The sequence below is a fragment of the Chinchilla lanigera genome, unplaced genomic scaffold (genome assembly GCF_000276665.1).
Source record: "Chinchilla lanigera isolate Chin_1 unplaced genomic scaffold, ChiLan1.0 scaffold00198, whole genome shotgun sequence".
NCBI lineage: Eukaryota > Metazoa > Chordata > Mammalia > Rodentia > Chinchillidae > Chinchilla > Chinchilla lanigera.
The window spans coordinates 437,578-451,136 of record NW_004955599.1 but is presented as its reverse complement, the minus strand read 5'-3'; the positions used below and the strand labels follow the sequence as shown (position 1 = coordinate 451,136).

Sequence of the window (13,559 nt, the reverse complement as noted above, 5' to 3'; positions counted from 1 at the left end):
CCAGCGAGGCCCAGAAGACGCCCTGGCCGGCGCAGAACAGCCCGAGGACGGCGAAGAAGCGTTGGCGCTCGTGCTCGAACAGCAGCACGTCCCGCGGCGGGGTCCCGGCGTGCAGGGGCCGCAGGCAGAGCAGCAGACCCCGGGACCAGCGCCGCCACAGCGCCATGACCGCGCGGGCTGCTTCCGCTTCCGGGGCGTCCGGCTGCTGGCGCTTCTACTTCCGGGTTGGGCTTCCGGCTCCGCGCAGCCCCCACCGCTCACGCTCACGCGCTTCCCCGCGCCCCAGGAAACCAGGCACCGTCAACACAGTATCACGCTTTATCTTAAAAAGTACAGGGATCCCGGGTTAAGTACACGAAGCACCTAGTCCTTCGGGCGGCTTAGTGTCAGTCTGCTCAAGGGCGCTGGCTCCCGCGGGCCCACGGCTCGGCCTCGCAGGGTCTCTGGGCCGGGAGAGTCCAGGCGGCGGCGCGGGTACCGTCCTCGCCCAGCGCACTGGCAGGGAGGCCGCGCTTGCGGCGACGGGCGCCGGTGATGGCCGGACAGCATCCAGGGGCTATTTACAGGGGCCACATCGCAGTCACTTCATGAACGCCACCTCCGGGATCTCGCCCTTGGCCTGGAGAAGAGCCCTGGGTCAGCATGCTGCAGGCTCCACCCAGCCGAGGACCCTCCCTAGGGCTCCATCTCCAGCCTCCACCCTGAGACCCTCCTGCCTCTGCCTCCTGAATGCTGGGGTCATGGCAAACGGTGCCATATCCCGAACCTTACCTTGAGATGAGTGAAGGCCTGGGCAGACCTAGTATAGTCCCAGTTGTTGTCCTGGAGGCATCTGCAGTGGGAGGAGAGACAACTCTTTGAGAACTGAGGCACAGCCAGCCATCCTGATCCCTACAGGATGACTATGACTTGCTGCACTGTTCCCTGAATGAAACCATAGCAACAGTCAAGGTTACTAAACCAACACCATTTTTACACCCAGAAGAAAGCACTGACACCAGTGAGAAGGGAAGCATTGGGATAGTACAGAGACTGCGGAGGGGGTAGGCTGTGCAGCCTGTAGTCCCAACACTCGAGGATCTGTGAAATCAGCCAGGGTAAGGCTGCGAGATCAGCTTAAATTTGAGAAATAGCCTTTACCAAAACCCAAAAATTAAGTTCCATAAACAGAGCCAGCAGATTTTCCAGTAGCTACAGATTAGAACAAGAACTCAATTTAGAGAAACATGGAGAAAGCCCATGTTTACATGATTGTGCCAGATTAAAGTTAAGGAGTTCAATAATGAACTGTGCATTTAAATCTTCACTTTGCGATTAAACTTTTTTTTTTTTTTTTGGTGTTTTGAGGCAGGGTCACACTACACAGCTCAGGCTGGCCTCAAACTCCCAATAATCCTCTTGCCTCAGCTGCCCAAGTGCTAGGGTTACTGAAGTACAACCCCACACGCAGCAAATAGCTGTTTCTTGAAAAACATTTCTCAGTACTTTGTGTAAGTGCCCTGTGCTTTAGCACTCAGCTAGAATCTCTACACTATATCCTTAGAAAAGGCATGAGCCTTTTTTTTTTAAACCCTGTAAGAATGTTTTTGTCTTTAAAAATCGACATTCCTTATTGCCAGCCCTTTGCTCATGATCCCACCCATGCCCCACACTCACTTCTGGGACCACTCAAGGTTCATGCCAGACTGGGTAGAGAACGTCTGCAACATTTCCTGCTGCTCAGGGGAGAGGGTGGGCACTGGGCTGGAGGAAGGCGTGGGTGCAGGCATGGCGAAGGCTCTCTGGATTTCCTCAGGGCTCGCGTTCCGCACAAAGAGCTCGTCATTTACAATACACAGCCTTGGAGGAAAAGCAACAACAAAACAAAACAAGACCTTGAACAGTTGGATGGACAAATAAGCTCGTTCCCAACATTATTTCTTCTCCAACACATGAGATGCAGTCTTGCAATACCTCCATCTCCCCTCCTACTCTTAGCTGTGACCCTTTACCATTCACCTCTTTCCAAGGAGGCCAAATTGGAAGGATCACCTCCCCAACACACTGAATTACACATCTGCCCACCCTGTGGGCAGCTGTTACCCATTTGTCTTTTATTATCTTCGCAACAGAGTTAGGAAGTGAATACTGTCATACAAACTGTCTTGCTTATACCCAGAATTGGTGAGGCCAGGATGAAAACCTAGACAGTCAACCCTCGGGCCAAGCTCTTCATCACAAGAGCCTTCGATCTCCTGCTGCCTTTGTGAAAACACTCCAAGGACCGACCTTCCCTTCCAGTTACCACACTGCTGGCCATGGGCTCGACTGGAACCAAGCGTGGTATAAGACTCACCCTGAACTGCTGGCAGGAACAGCGATGAATGTCCTGGTGAAGGCTCGCAAAGAATCACGAGACTTTCCATCCACTGCAATGAGAAGAGCAGCAAAGGCCCTCAGACCTGGTCATGCTCTGGGTACACACAGGTTCTCAAACCATGGCCACTGGTACAAAGAACCCTAAGTGGGCCAGACAGGAATGGCTCTACATTTAAATGGGGATAGAGCATGGTGAAGGGTCAGACATCAGGGAAAAGGGTAACAGTAACAACTATACTAAGGCTGGAGCACCTGTGTGCCAGGCCCCAGGTCAAGCGCTAGGCTTTGTCACTTTCCACTGTACCCCAAGAGGGTATTAGAAACCCCATCTTAGAGCCGGGCGTGGTGGTGCACACCTGTAATCCCAACACTAGGGAGGCTGACGCAGGAGGTTCTTTGCGAATTCAAGACAAGCCTAGGCTACAAAGTGAGCTCAAGCCCAGCCTGAACTGCATAGTAAGACCCCGTCTCGAAAAGACAAAAGCAAAACAAAGCAGAAACCCCATCTTAGGAGTAAGGAATCTAAGGCTCAGCGGTACTGGAACTTGCTAAGAGACCCACACAACTAAGATCAGGGTGAGAGGAGGTGGTCAGGGGAGAAAAGGATGAGAATACAGCTGGGAAGCGAGAGTGCCGAGAAAGATCTCACTAGGGGAGGGACCGTGCCACAACATCAGGACTCGAAGATTCTTACCTTCTTTGAAGACCCCATTGACAGAAAAACACAGCAGTGTACTCTGAAACAAAAGCACCACCGGATGTAACATGAGCTTCCTAGCCAAGGCCTGCACCCCCACCTCCCACCCGCAAGGCTTCTGCCAGCGCCGACACGGTGCTTACTGTCTGGGCACTAATGTCTACCACGAAGGAATTGACGTCATGCTGAGTTTTGGGCAACTCATTGAGGAAGGCAACAACGTTCAGTCGTGTGTGCTTCAGTAGCCGGAACCGCAGGGCTGTGGGTGAAGAAGGCAAGGCTGGGGCTACCATGCACTTCCAAACTCCACGCATCTGTCCCATCCATTCTCTCTGCCACCCTGTTTTATGCCTAACACACACTCACTAGGGTCTTTAAGCTTCTTTACATTTCTGCTGTCCTTGAAGTACTCAGCCAGGTTGCTCCTGGGGAGAAGGAGCGAGAGAAGCAATGATCAGAGCGCGGTGGGGGTCAGCGGCGCACCCTGCACCAGTGAGGAGCAGCCTGTGGCACATACCGCGCAGGGTTCTGGGGGATGAAAGGGATGCTCAGCGAGCAGCAGGCCCCGTCATGGTAGGCGTCCAGGAGCCCCTGCCGGTCCCCGGAGTCATAAATTGCATAGTACCTGTGGGAATACAAAAGGAAATACCGTGCTGCACTGTGCAGTCGAAGACCTGGGGGCCACCCCACCTCAGAGGCCTGGGTACTCACTGCTGCAGAAAGTGCAGGACCAGATTCTTCAGGTTCTCTGTGCCAAAGTAGCTCCCCTGAAAGCAAGCAGATGCTAGGTTAGGTGCGTGGAGCAGCCCCCTCCCCACACAGGCTCACCCCCGTGTCCCCCTCACCTTGCATGGTGGTAACACTGTGGGCGCTTCCACATCAAAGGCAATTGGCGGGGGTAACTCGTGGCCATCCTGTGGAAACGACAGCCGAGTGTAAATCAGAGGAAGGAAGAAGGCTGGACATGTAAGGAGATGGCAGAGCTAATCTTTTTTTTGTCTTTTTGAGACAGGGTTTCACTGTGCAGTTCAGGCTGGCCTTGAACTCATTTGTAGCTGAGGCTGGCCTTGAATTTACAGTGATCCTCCTGCCTCAGCCTCCTCAGTGCTGGGATTAGAGGCGTGAGCCACCACACCCGGCACAGCAGAGATAATCATGAAGGGTTAAAGTTAAGCGTGAAGCATCAAGCCATGTTTGGTGACCCAAACCTGTAATCCCAGAATTTGAGAGGCTAAGGGAAGAGATCGACCCGGCCAAGGCCAGCCTTGTCTACATAGTGAGTTCAATGCCATCTCTACCCTATGCCGTGAGACTGAAACATGCAGTGTTCAAGAACATTGATATACGCAACTTCTGCCTAAACATGTTTTTCTGGGAAGATGATCGTATTTATCAGCTTCTTAAAGGGATCCAGGTCTTTTTGAGACAGGGTCTTGCTATGCAGTTGAGACTGGCCTTGAACTTACAACGATCCTCCTGCCTTAGCCTCCTGAGTGCTGAGATTACAGGTGTACCCCACCATGCCAGGCCGAGGTCTTTCTTTTTTTTTTGGTCTTTTTGAGACAGGGTCTCGCTATGCAGTTCAGGCTGGCCTTGTGCTCACTTTGTATCCCAGGCTGGTCTCGAACTCACAGCGATCCTCCTGCCTCAGCCTCCCGAGTGCTGGGATTACAGGTGTGCGCTTGGCAACCCAGGTCTTTAATGGCCACGTAAAATAGGCTCAGCAAGACCTTAGCAGTGGGAGATGCTATGCTTGTTACGAGAACAAGAAACATCTTAGACTTACCAGGCGTAGTAACTTGGGAAATCGTTCACGAATGGCGCTGTCAAGAACAGGACAGAAGTGAGTGACACCTCGGGCCACCATGCCTCCAGGGCTGCTCTAGGAGCAAACACACCCACACCTGGGGGCAGCCCCTCCCATCCTGCTCATCACCAGGCCCAGCCTGCACTCAGGATAGGGTGACCCCCACTTGCTCAGGCACCCAGACCACCAGGTGGCCCTGAGGGCCAGCTCTTCCTCTGCCCAACTGAGGACAGCAGGCAGCAGCATATGGCCTAGGCCTGAAGCCCAGGCCCTCCTTTTTCCCACCTGGCCCCCCTTACCTTCCACCTACTCACCTGTGCAGCCCCAGGGGGCGGGAGTGGGGTGGGAGCCCAGGGGCTCCGCTGCCTCACCAGGTGTCCATCCGTCCTGCCAGGTCTGGCCTTGGCCAAGACCAGAACACACCACAGGGATGGCACAGTATGTGGGGGCAGGGGATGGGCAAGGTGGGCTCAAGAGAAGTGGCAACAGAAAAGAAAGAAGGAAAAGGAGAAGAGAAAAAAGCAGGCTGGGGCAGGGGAAGGGAGAGACGAGGAAAACAAGCAGGAGAAGAAAAAGAAAGAACTAGAGGCCAGGAAGCACTTAGACAAGAGGAACAGAAAGCGACACCCTGATGCAGCCCTTTCCTTCAGCTGCCCCTACCCCATGGTCCAAGGACAAAACAGGCAAATCCTGCTGCAAGGTGGTGGGCAGGTGGGTGGGCAGTGGCCGCTGACCAGGTCTGTCTGCTACCTGGGTCCTGATCTGAGCCAGGCATGGGAAGCCAAACAGCCATGGGGGCCGGAGACCTCCCTCCGACAGTGAGGGTTCAGGCCCCTGCAAAGTTGGGGGGGTGAGGGTCTGTGCCCCACCTCTGTTGGCCCCCAAGTTCTCTCCTGATGGCCCCGCTGCGACTGTGCCTGTCTTAGGTTGTTCCTTCCCTGAGGAATCTTACCCGTCTCTGGCTAACCAGCCATCCTCCGGGGCCAAGCAGGGTAATATGCAGTGTGAGCGTGGGGCAGCACCCCACAAAGTCCTTCCGTCTCCTCGGCAGCCTGTGCCCCCATGGCCTCCATGCCCAGCACATGCCTGGAGATGCCCGTGCCTCCTGGCAGGGCCCTGGCTCTTGTCACATATTTTGGGAACCCAGGTTTCTTTTCCAGGGAGGACCCAGCTAATAGCACTGGGTGAGCAAGCAAGACAGACGGCACAGTTCCAGCCTCCAGGGGCCTCAGCATGGGCTACCAAGTCTAGGCCACAGCCTTTGACTGTGAATCACGCAGAGGTCCCTCTTGGCACAAGGGCAAGAGGGGCCATCATGAGACAGAGGGGTCAGCCCACTCAGCTTGAGTCCAGTGAGGACACCAGGCTCTTGGCCCAAGGTAACACCACAGATGGGGGCATATACTAGACACCTCCGATCAGCGCGGAAAAGTGGAAGTGCCCTTCCTGGAACAACAGGGTAGGGAGATTCCAGAAAAGGCTGCATTTAGGAGGGCGAAGAAAGGCTACAGAACCAGCACACAATGGTCAGTTAAGAAGCCACAGGAGACCTCAGGACAGAGCTGGGAGACACAGACGGATGAAAGGGAGGAGCACACATCCTCCCAGTGGACAGGTGGCTCCATCTCAGGGCTGCACGTCTCCTGCAGACGGCACTGGTCAGGTGTGTTACCTCAGCCTCCCAGAGGGTGAAGGTCCCCAGGAGGGGGGACAGAAGCCACCACTGACCTGATGTAGGTGGACTGGTCCCGGAAGGTGTCACACAGGGTATTCCCATCAAGCCACAGCTCTTCCAGTTTCAGCCCTTTTATCTTGTCCAACTCCCGCTCTGATTTCAACTGTGAAGAAGGGGAAGGAGGGGGAAGAGGCTAGTGAGGGAGTGGCGGGGCCTCGTCCCAAACCCCCTCTCCTCCCACTTGGCAGCCCCACACGCCCCACCCGGCACCAGTCCCGCCCTCACTTCATTTCCAGAAAGGTTAAGGATCTTCAGGTTGGGTGCCTTCTGCACGATGCTGGACATGTCATCTAGTTTGTATAGCCTATTGTTGCTCAAATTCAAGGACAATAGCTGCAGGGGGAGGAGAGGGCAGAGTCACTGGTGAGTGGGCCAGGGCAAGTCTGAGCCCTGGCCATCTCGCCCGCCCCCACCCAGCCAGGCCCCACCTCAGGGATGTTCTCCTCAATGATCCGCAGGGTTGCCGCCATACAGCTTCGACGATTCAGAACGACATCAATGTTCTGAGCCACCAAGTCTTCAGGAAACAGACAAAAAGGAAAGTGTGAGAGACCAGCAGGGCCAGCATCAGCAGAGAACCATCCTCGTACTTACTCTGCCCACACCAGGCTGAGATCACTACCATGAGCTGTACCTGGGTCTGAACGGAGCCCCTTGAGGTCAAGTGCTTGCTGGGAGCCGTCGTAACGTTTACTCATGACCAGCTGCAGAAGAAGACATGGAGTTCAGTCACTGGTGTGGTGTGGACGGAGAAGGGGAAAGACTCGGCTGGAATACTCATTCGGACAGGTGGCCTCACCTTGAGCTGCTCCACTTGTTCTGGCTTCAGTTCGTTCTGTACAGTGTGGGGTGGGGCAGAGGAGTTGATGATGATAGAGATCTAGAGAGAAGACAGCATGCAGGGTAAACTCCAGGAACCCGAGCCCACAGACCCATCCCTGCCCTGCACACCAGGCCCTACTCCACCACACCACGCCTTTGCACGTACCCTCCGGTTGTCCCGGTCCACAATCTTGTAGTTCACAGCCTTTAACGCAGAGGCAGTGCTGGCATCCTCCACAAAAAACTGGGCCCGTGTGTTTTCATAGTGAAACTGTAAGAGGAGGAAACCGGACAGCTGGACTCAGCCAGGCAAACCAGTAATCCTAACAATGTGGGAAGCTGAGAAAAGAGGACTGCAAGTATGAGGCTAGTCTGGGCAATTTAGAGACCTAGCAACACCCTGTCTCGAAAGTAAAGAAAGGCTGAGGATGTGGCTCAGTGCACAGGCCCTGAGCTCAATCTCTAGCACTAACAAAACAAAATGAAAGCGCAGTGTGAGACTCGAAGCCCACAGCCAGCACTCAGCCAGCGGGCGTCCATGCTGTCTTTCTTACCTCCACAGGGGTGAACGGGACGCTGCACTTGCTCTGAATCGTGCTCAGGAGCCATGACTTCTCATATTTTCTGCCATAAGGGATCTAGCAAGGAGAGAAAGAGGAACACTACGCACTAAGGCAGAAGAGCCAACTCATCTAGCCCTCCTCTATACCCTCTGCCAAAGTCTGAGAGACCCTGCAGGGCTAGTGTGCAGCCCAAAGCTATACCACATGCTTCACATGTGCATGGCCTTGTACTAGTCCCAGGACCACAAAATTTAAAAACAGAATTAGTTAGGCATGGTGGAACATGCCTACAATCCCAGGACTCAAGAGGCAGAAGTTTGAGGTCAGCCTGGACTACACAGTTCAAGCTCAGCCTAAACTGCACAGTGAGACTCTGTCTCTATATAAAATAAAAGAACTAAAAAAAACTTTGTGAAGAAGACCAGTTACAGACTTTCCACTTGAGAAACAGATGGATTCCTTCCTGTCCCGGCTTAAAAGAATCAAGAGCCAGGTGTGGTGGTGCATGTCTGTAATCCCAGCACTCAGGAGGCTGAGGCAGGAGGACTGCTTCGAATTGCAGGCCAGCCTAGACTACACAGTGAGATTGTATCTCAACAATTTTTTTTTTTTAAATTCTTTTTCTTTGGTACTGAGAATCAAATTCAGGACCTTGTGCTTGCCAGGCAGGACCTTGTGCTTGCCAGGCAGGTGCTGTATTGCTGAGCTACATGTATCCCTAGCTGTTTTCTTTAAATTCTAAAAGTTGCGCTGAGGTTATAACTCAGTGGCACAGCTCCTGCCTGACACGCACAAGGTCCTGAGTTCAATTTCTGGTACAAAAAAAAACATCTAAAAGTTCCAAGATATTAATTGTACCCTCCTGCCCCAGAGAATTCCAGGGAAGAGACCCCAAATCCCACACTCAGTTTGAGCCCAGTGGACCGTTCAGGGGAGTCATCACACCTCCTGTCACCCTGCAAATCCCTGTTCCCCTTCCTTGAACCCAAAGTTAAGTCTTTTAAAATAAGAAAACATGGACACCACTTTGTGGACTAAACAGTCAAGAAGACAGATGTTTGTAAAAAACCGGGAAACATCTTTCTTCTCTCCCCCATCTCCTCCACTCCACCTACTTTCCCCCAAGGTACTCACGGTAATTTTAAACCAGTTCTTAGAGGCCCCATCCTGGCTGGTGCCAGCCCCTCCTCTCTCTGGAGGAGCTCTGTCTCTCCGAACAGTGACATGAATGCGATCTCGATCATGCCACGCATCACCCCTCCGGTTAGGTCGTGAGGTGTAGGGGTTGCTGTGGAAAAGCAGAGAGTCTGATGTTCATGAATGCTGGGAAGAACCATCCTGCACTGTTAAGGTGACTAAGGTGATCTCCTCAACCATTAAACTAGCCTTAACTAGCATCTTTCTTCCAGGTAGGAAGAGAAATGACAAGAACAATCAAGGAGTAATACGACCTGGTGAGCCGCTAAACTCAAAGCAGACCAACCGTCACTTACTATCGTACTCGAGGGCCATCCTGGGCTTCACTCATAGCCACATCTCCATCATCTTCCTCCAGACGGGCAGACCGAACACTAGAACTGCCTCTTCCAGACCGACGGTTTCCGTCACCATACTTCCACCGGAAAGGACCTCGGCCCTTCTTTCTTCTTTGAGGGAAGCTAACACGATCATCATGCTCTGAAGGTAAAAAAGGTACCCCCCACAAAAAAAAAAGAAAAAGGTACCCAAATCAATACCTTAATCACTGATGCAGCTATCTTGCTGTGGTCAGCACTTTTTGGTATCCTGCATTATCAAAATAAAAATACTAGAGGCCATCCCCATGCAACTGTTCTGCCTCTCCAAAGGGAAAAACTCTGGGACAGGAGCAGCAGGGAAAAGTGCCTGGAAAACCATCTAGGGCTCCTGAAAAATGAAACAAAGGCAGGAACCACAGAGACAAGCCAAACATAGAAGAGTGAGCAACCCAAAATGTAACTGGCCGCAAATCAGACCCCTGAAAGCTACCTTAAATCTACCGCTCGGTACTTCTTTCTCTAAAGGCCAGCTACAGATATAACCAACGGGGGTGGTGCTAAAGAAATCTACTCGTTCTCAAACTGCCACTCTGCTGTTTGTGAAGTGTTTTTGCTTCTCTTAACCAGAAATGCCCTTTATCTTGGAAGAGAACTCTTGAGATTCAGGCTCTGGCGACATCTTTGTATTTTGGTACTTAACCAAGGGTCTGGGAATTCACTCCAAGAATGCGACCTGACTCTTGCTGTGCAGAAACAATTTCCATATTTTTTTCTTTGGACAGGGTCTTGCTGTGCAGCCCCAGCTGGCCTTCTGCTCACCATCCCCTTGCTCAGTTTCCTGAGTGATGGGAGTCCAGGAGTGTTTAACAAGTCTATGCAGCCTCATACGGTGGCTCAAGCCTGTAACTCTAGCACTCTACGGCTTAAGTGGGACAAATGCAAGTTCCGGCACATCCCGGGCAACTCAACGATTTAGCAAGTCCTCGTCTCAAATAAAAAACAACAACAAAAAAAGGGATTGAGGATGTAACACCGCCTGAAGGCCCTGGGTTCAATCCCTAGTACGGGGGACGGGGGGCTTCTTACTCCGTGGGCCAGTGAACGTGGCACAAACCTATAAACCCAGTGCTCTGGGAGGCTGAAGCACGAGGATATCAAGTTCGAGCCCTTCCTGGGTAACTTCGTGAGACCTTGTCTCAAAAAATAAAAAGACTGGGATGTAGCTCAGGGAAATACTCGCCTAGCATCCAGGAGGCTCTGGGTTTAGTCTCTAGTATCACGCGCAAAAAAACTCCCAAAAACCAAAAACCAAAAAAACCAACCAACCCAATGAAGGCCACGGGGAGGAGGGTGTAGCTCAGTGGTAAAGTTTACAGACCCCAGCACAAACTCAGAGTTTTATAAATAGTCTTTTAAAAGCCCATGACTTCCAAACAAGGCTATTTGACCCATGGCACGGCCCTCAACAACTGCCCAGAGGAGGCGGAACACGCAAGTGGAAGGCGCCGGGCCCAGCTCGGGGTGACAAGCCCCCGCCTCGTCCCACGTCGGGGACCCCGGGCCGCAGGTCCGCTCCCTGCGCCGACCCCGCCCCCGCGGCCTCCGCCGCCCGCCCGCGGCCCAGGGCCGCCCCTCGCCGGCCCGCCCGGCCCTCGCGGCGTCCTGCCCGGCCCTCGCGGCGTCTTGCCCGCTCTCCTCGGTCCGCCGTCCAACACTGACCGTTGTATGACTTCCCCTCGTCCGCCATGGTCCGCGGAGAGCACAGAGGGACTCCTCTTCCGCGGGACCTCAATTGCCCGCCACTCAGGCGCGTAAGAGACTAACGCAGAACGCCCGGCAGCCGCCGTATTTATACCCCAGGCTCTGCGCGCGCAGCCGCAGTCCCCGGCGGTGGGCGGAACCCGCACGCCCTTTACGCGTGCGCAGTCAGGCAGCCAGGAACCAGTCCGCCTTCTGCGCGTGCGCACACGCTAACACGCCCCTAGGGTGAGCCGGAGGCTGGGACGCTGCTTAACCCTAGGGCAGGGCGGCGTGATCCCCCTCCACACCTTTAGGAGATCCACGTTGCGCTGAGGCCCGCCCTAGCCCCTGCCAGCGGCACACTCAGGAGTCGCTGTCCTCGCCTAAAAAGATTATGACAAAATAGAAAACTAGAATGTCAGCGGGCACAGTGAACGTCTATAATTCCAGCAGTTAAGAGGCTGAGGCAGAAAGATCGTAATTCAGAGGCCAGATTGGGCAATTTAGCGAGACTCTCTCAAAAAACTAAAAAGGTACGTAGCTGAGCAGGAGGTTTGCTGAGCGTTGGAGGCCAGATTGGGCTACATGATGAGTTGAAGACCAGTCTGAATTAGAGACCCTGTCTCAAAGAACCTAACCTAAATATAAGGGGCTCAAGATGTAAAGCAGAAAAGCTGCCCTGGATTCCACCCCCGTGGGGGCGGCTGGCTGAGCTTGAGAGCTTAGAAACCTTGATCCTGAGCTTTTCCCCCTCCAGCTTCTGGGTCCGTGTAAAGACTGGTACACAGTTTAAACTCACCAAATACTTGTGAAATAAATGCGTTTCTGTTCAAGGACGCCCCCCACACTGAGCTGCCGCTGGTGAGCACCCCTCCCGCTTGACTCCAGGTCACACCCCACCCATAATCCACGAGGGCCTCTGCAGCTCGAGCTCCTTTGGCCAGCCGTTTTGGAGGCTCAGTGACCTCACGGTACAGCCTCGGGTCCCCATCGGGAAGGACCAGGCCACGGATGTCGTAGGCTGAGCACCTCCATTCTTCCACGAGGGGGTTGCATTAGCGAGGGGCTTGCAGGGACCAGAGTCACACCTGGAGCTGGAAGATGAGGAACGCCCCAGATGTAGCAGGTCCAACTGCTTAAGCCGGTCTGGGAGTTGTCAGGACAATCAACTGGGCCCCACCTACATGCCAGCCTGAGAAGTGGGGCTTCATGCCAGAAGTGCTATCCACTGGGTCCCTCCCACCGGGGTCAGCAGTGCACCCTCACAGGAGCAGGTCCAAGGGGCCCCGTGCTACCCAGGAACGACAGCACAGCTCTTGAGGCTGACAGTCTCGCTGTAATTGGGAGGAAACCGGCCACAGCACGCAGACTGAGTCACAGCGGCTGGTAGGTGTCGGGCTGTGCAGACAGGGAGGGCTCTGAGGCCCTGCCTCATGCACAGTGAGGAGAGGAAGGAAGTCGAAAGTTCTAGCCCAGATGGGGAAGTTGGTCCCTGGGGCATGTCACTTCTTCTCCTCCGAAGGCAAGGAGGGGCGTCACCTCCCTCTGCTGCTGAAGTTTCTTCTTGGAGAGGTACGGAGGGTTTTATAAAAATCTCCCAGGGGAGACACGGCCCCCACCAGGCCCCAGCTAGCTCCCACTCCCTTCCTGCCACTGCAGAGTCTGGACCCAGACCCATGTGTGTTTTATGGGCCTCAGGGTGGCAAGAGGGGGCAGGCTGGCAGGAGGTATGGGTGGGGTCAGGGATGGGCTGCCCTGAGCAGGTCCAGGGAGTTGAGGCCTTCTCCACAGCACCCAACACAGGCTCAGCGGCAGCTTTGCCACCTGCTGTCGCCACAGCGCCCCTGCCCCGTGCACCGCCTCTGAGTGGACAGGGGTCAGGCCAGGAAGACCACGAAGATGATGAAGAAGACGATGAGGATGAGGAAGATTTTGACCATGAGCCACCGGTTGGAAGTGACTGACTGGAAGTACTTGAGGATCTCGGAGTGGGCAGCCTCAACATCTAGCTGAGCTCCCAGCACATTCTCGTCGATCCTGGAGACAGAAGGGAGAGGTGGCAGAAGGACACTGGATTAAACAGGATGCTACTGAAGTCGGAGTACTGGCTCCGAGGGCCACAATGCATGGAAATAAGGAGTGTCCGTGTGCACAGAACCCCACTCTGGGATCCATATACTTCGGTACAGAAAAGGCTCTTTCAGAGGAATATAAAATATCTTACCTCGGGGCTGGGGATTTAGCTCAGCGGCAAAAGCGCCTGCCTGGCAAGCGCAAGGTCGTGAGTTCGGTTCCCGGTACCGGAGAAAAACCAAAAAAA

General features: G+C 54.0%; 3 protein-coding genes across 8 annotated transcripts in view; all 3 read right to left on the bottom strand.

The window, feature by feature from the left end:
- Tmem223 (transmembrane protein 223) overlaps nucleotides 1-619 on the bottom strand; it is a gene marked incomplete in the record, with an annotated part of 1,430 nt that extends 811 nt beyond the window's left edge. Inside the window, 1 exon segment of the mRNA XM_013510051.1 lies at nucleotides 1-619. Within this exon segment, the coding sequence (XP_013365505.1) occupies nucleotides 1-166 (166 nt within the window).
- Nxf1 (nuclear RNA export factor 1) lies at nucleotides 303-11,364 on the bottom strand. 2 transcript variants are annotated; one of them, XM_013510040.1, is made up of 21 exons: nucleotides 11,219-11,364; nucleotides 9,476-9,659; nucleotides 9,117-9,270; nucleotides 7,974-8,057; nucleotides 7,586-7,690; nucleotides 7,397-7,432; nucleotides 7,232-7,301; nucleotides 7,026-7,114; nucleotides 6,823-6,930; nucleotides 6,591-6,700; nucleotides 4,842-4,878; nucleotides 3,901-3,969; nucleotides 3,767-3,822; nucleotides 3,573-3,680; nucleotides 3,422-3,480; nucleotides 3,199-3,314; nucleotides 3,053-3,095; nucleotides 2,336-2,408; nucleotides 1,657-1,839; nucleotides 772-832; nucleotides 303-619 (listed from the first exon to the last, which is right to left on the bottom strand). In XM_013510040.1, exons 1-21 carry the CDS (start codon nucleotides 11,244-11,246, stop codon nucleotides 581-583), a joined length of 1,812 nt encoding a protein of 603 aa, XP_013365494.1. In that variant the 5' UTR covers nucleotides 11,247-11,364; the 3' UTR covers nucleotides 303-580. The 2 variants fall into 2 exon arrangements, with proteins under 2 accessions (XP_013365494.1, XP_005414819.1); XM_005414762.2 differs by having other exon boundaries at nucleotides 7,397-7,477; nucleotides 11,219-11,362.
- A 1,191-nt stretch (nucleotides 11,365-12,555) lies between these two features.
- The window catches only part of Stx5 (syntaxin 5), a 24,244-nt gene continuing 23,240 nt past the window's right edge, over nucleotides 12,556-13,559 (bottom strand). For 2 of the 5 annotated variants that reach the window (XM_013510047.1, XM_013510048.1), the window contains one exon: nucleotides 13,303-13,503. In XM_013510047.1, the coding sequence (XP_013365501.1) occupies nucleotides 13,327-13,503 (177 nt within the window). In that variant the 3' untranslated portion in view covers nucleotides 13,303-13,326. Of the gene's footprint in view, nucleotides 13,277-13,302; nucleotides 13,504-13,559 lie in introns of those variants that run through there. The other 3 variants (XM_005414761.2, XM_013510049.1, XM_013510050.1) reach the window with 3 other exon arrangements.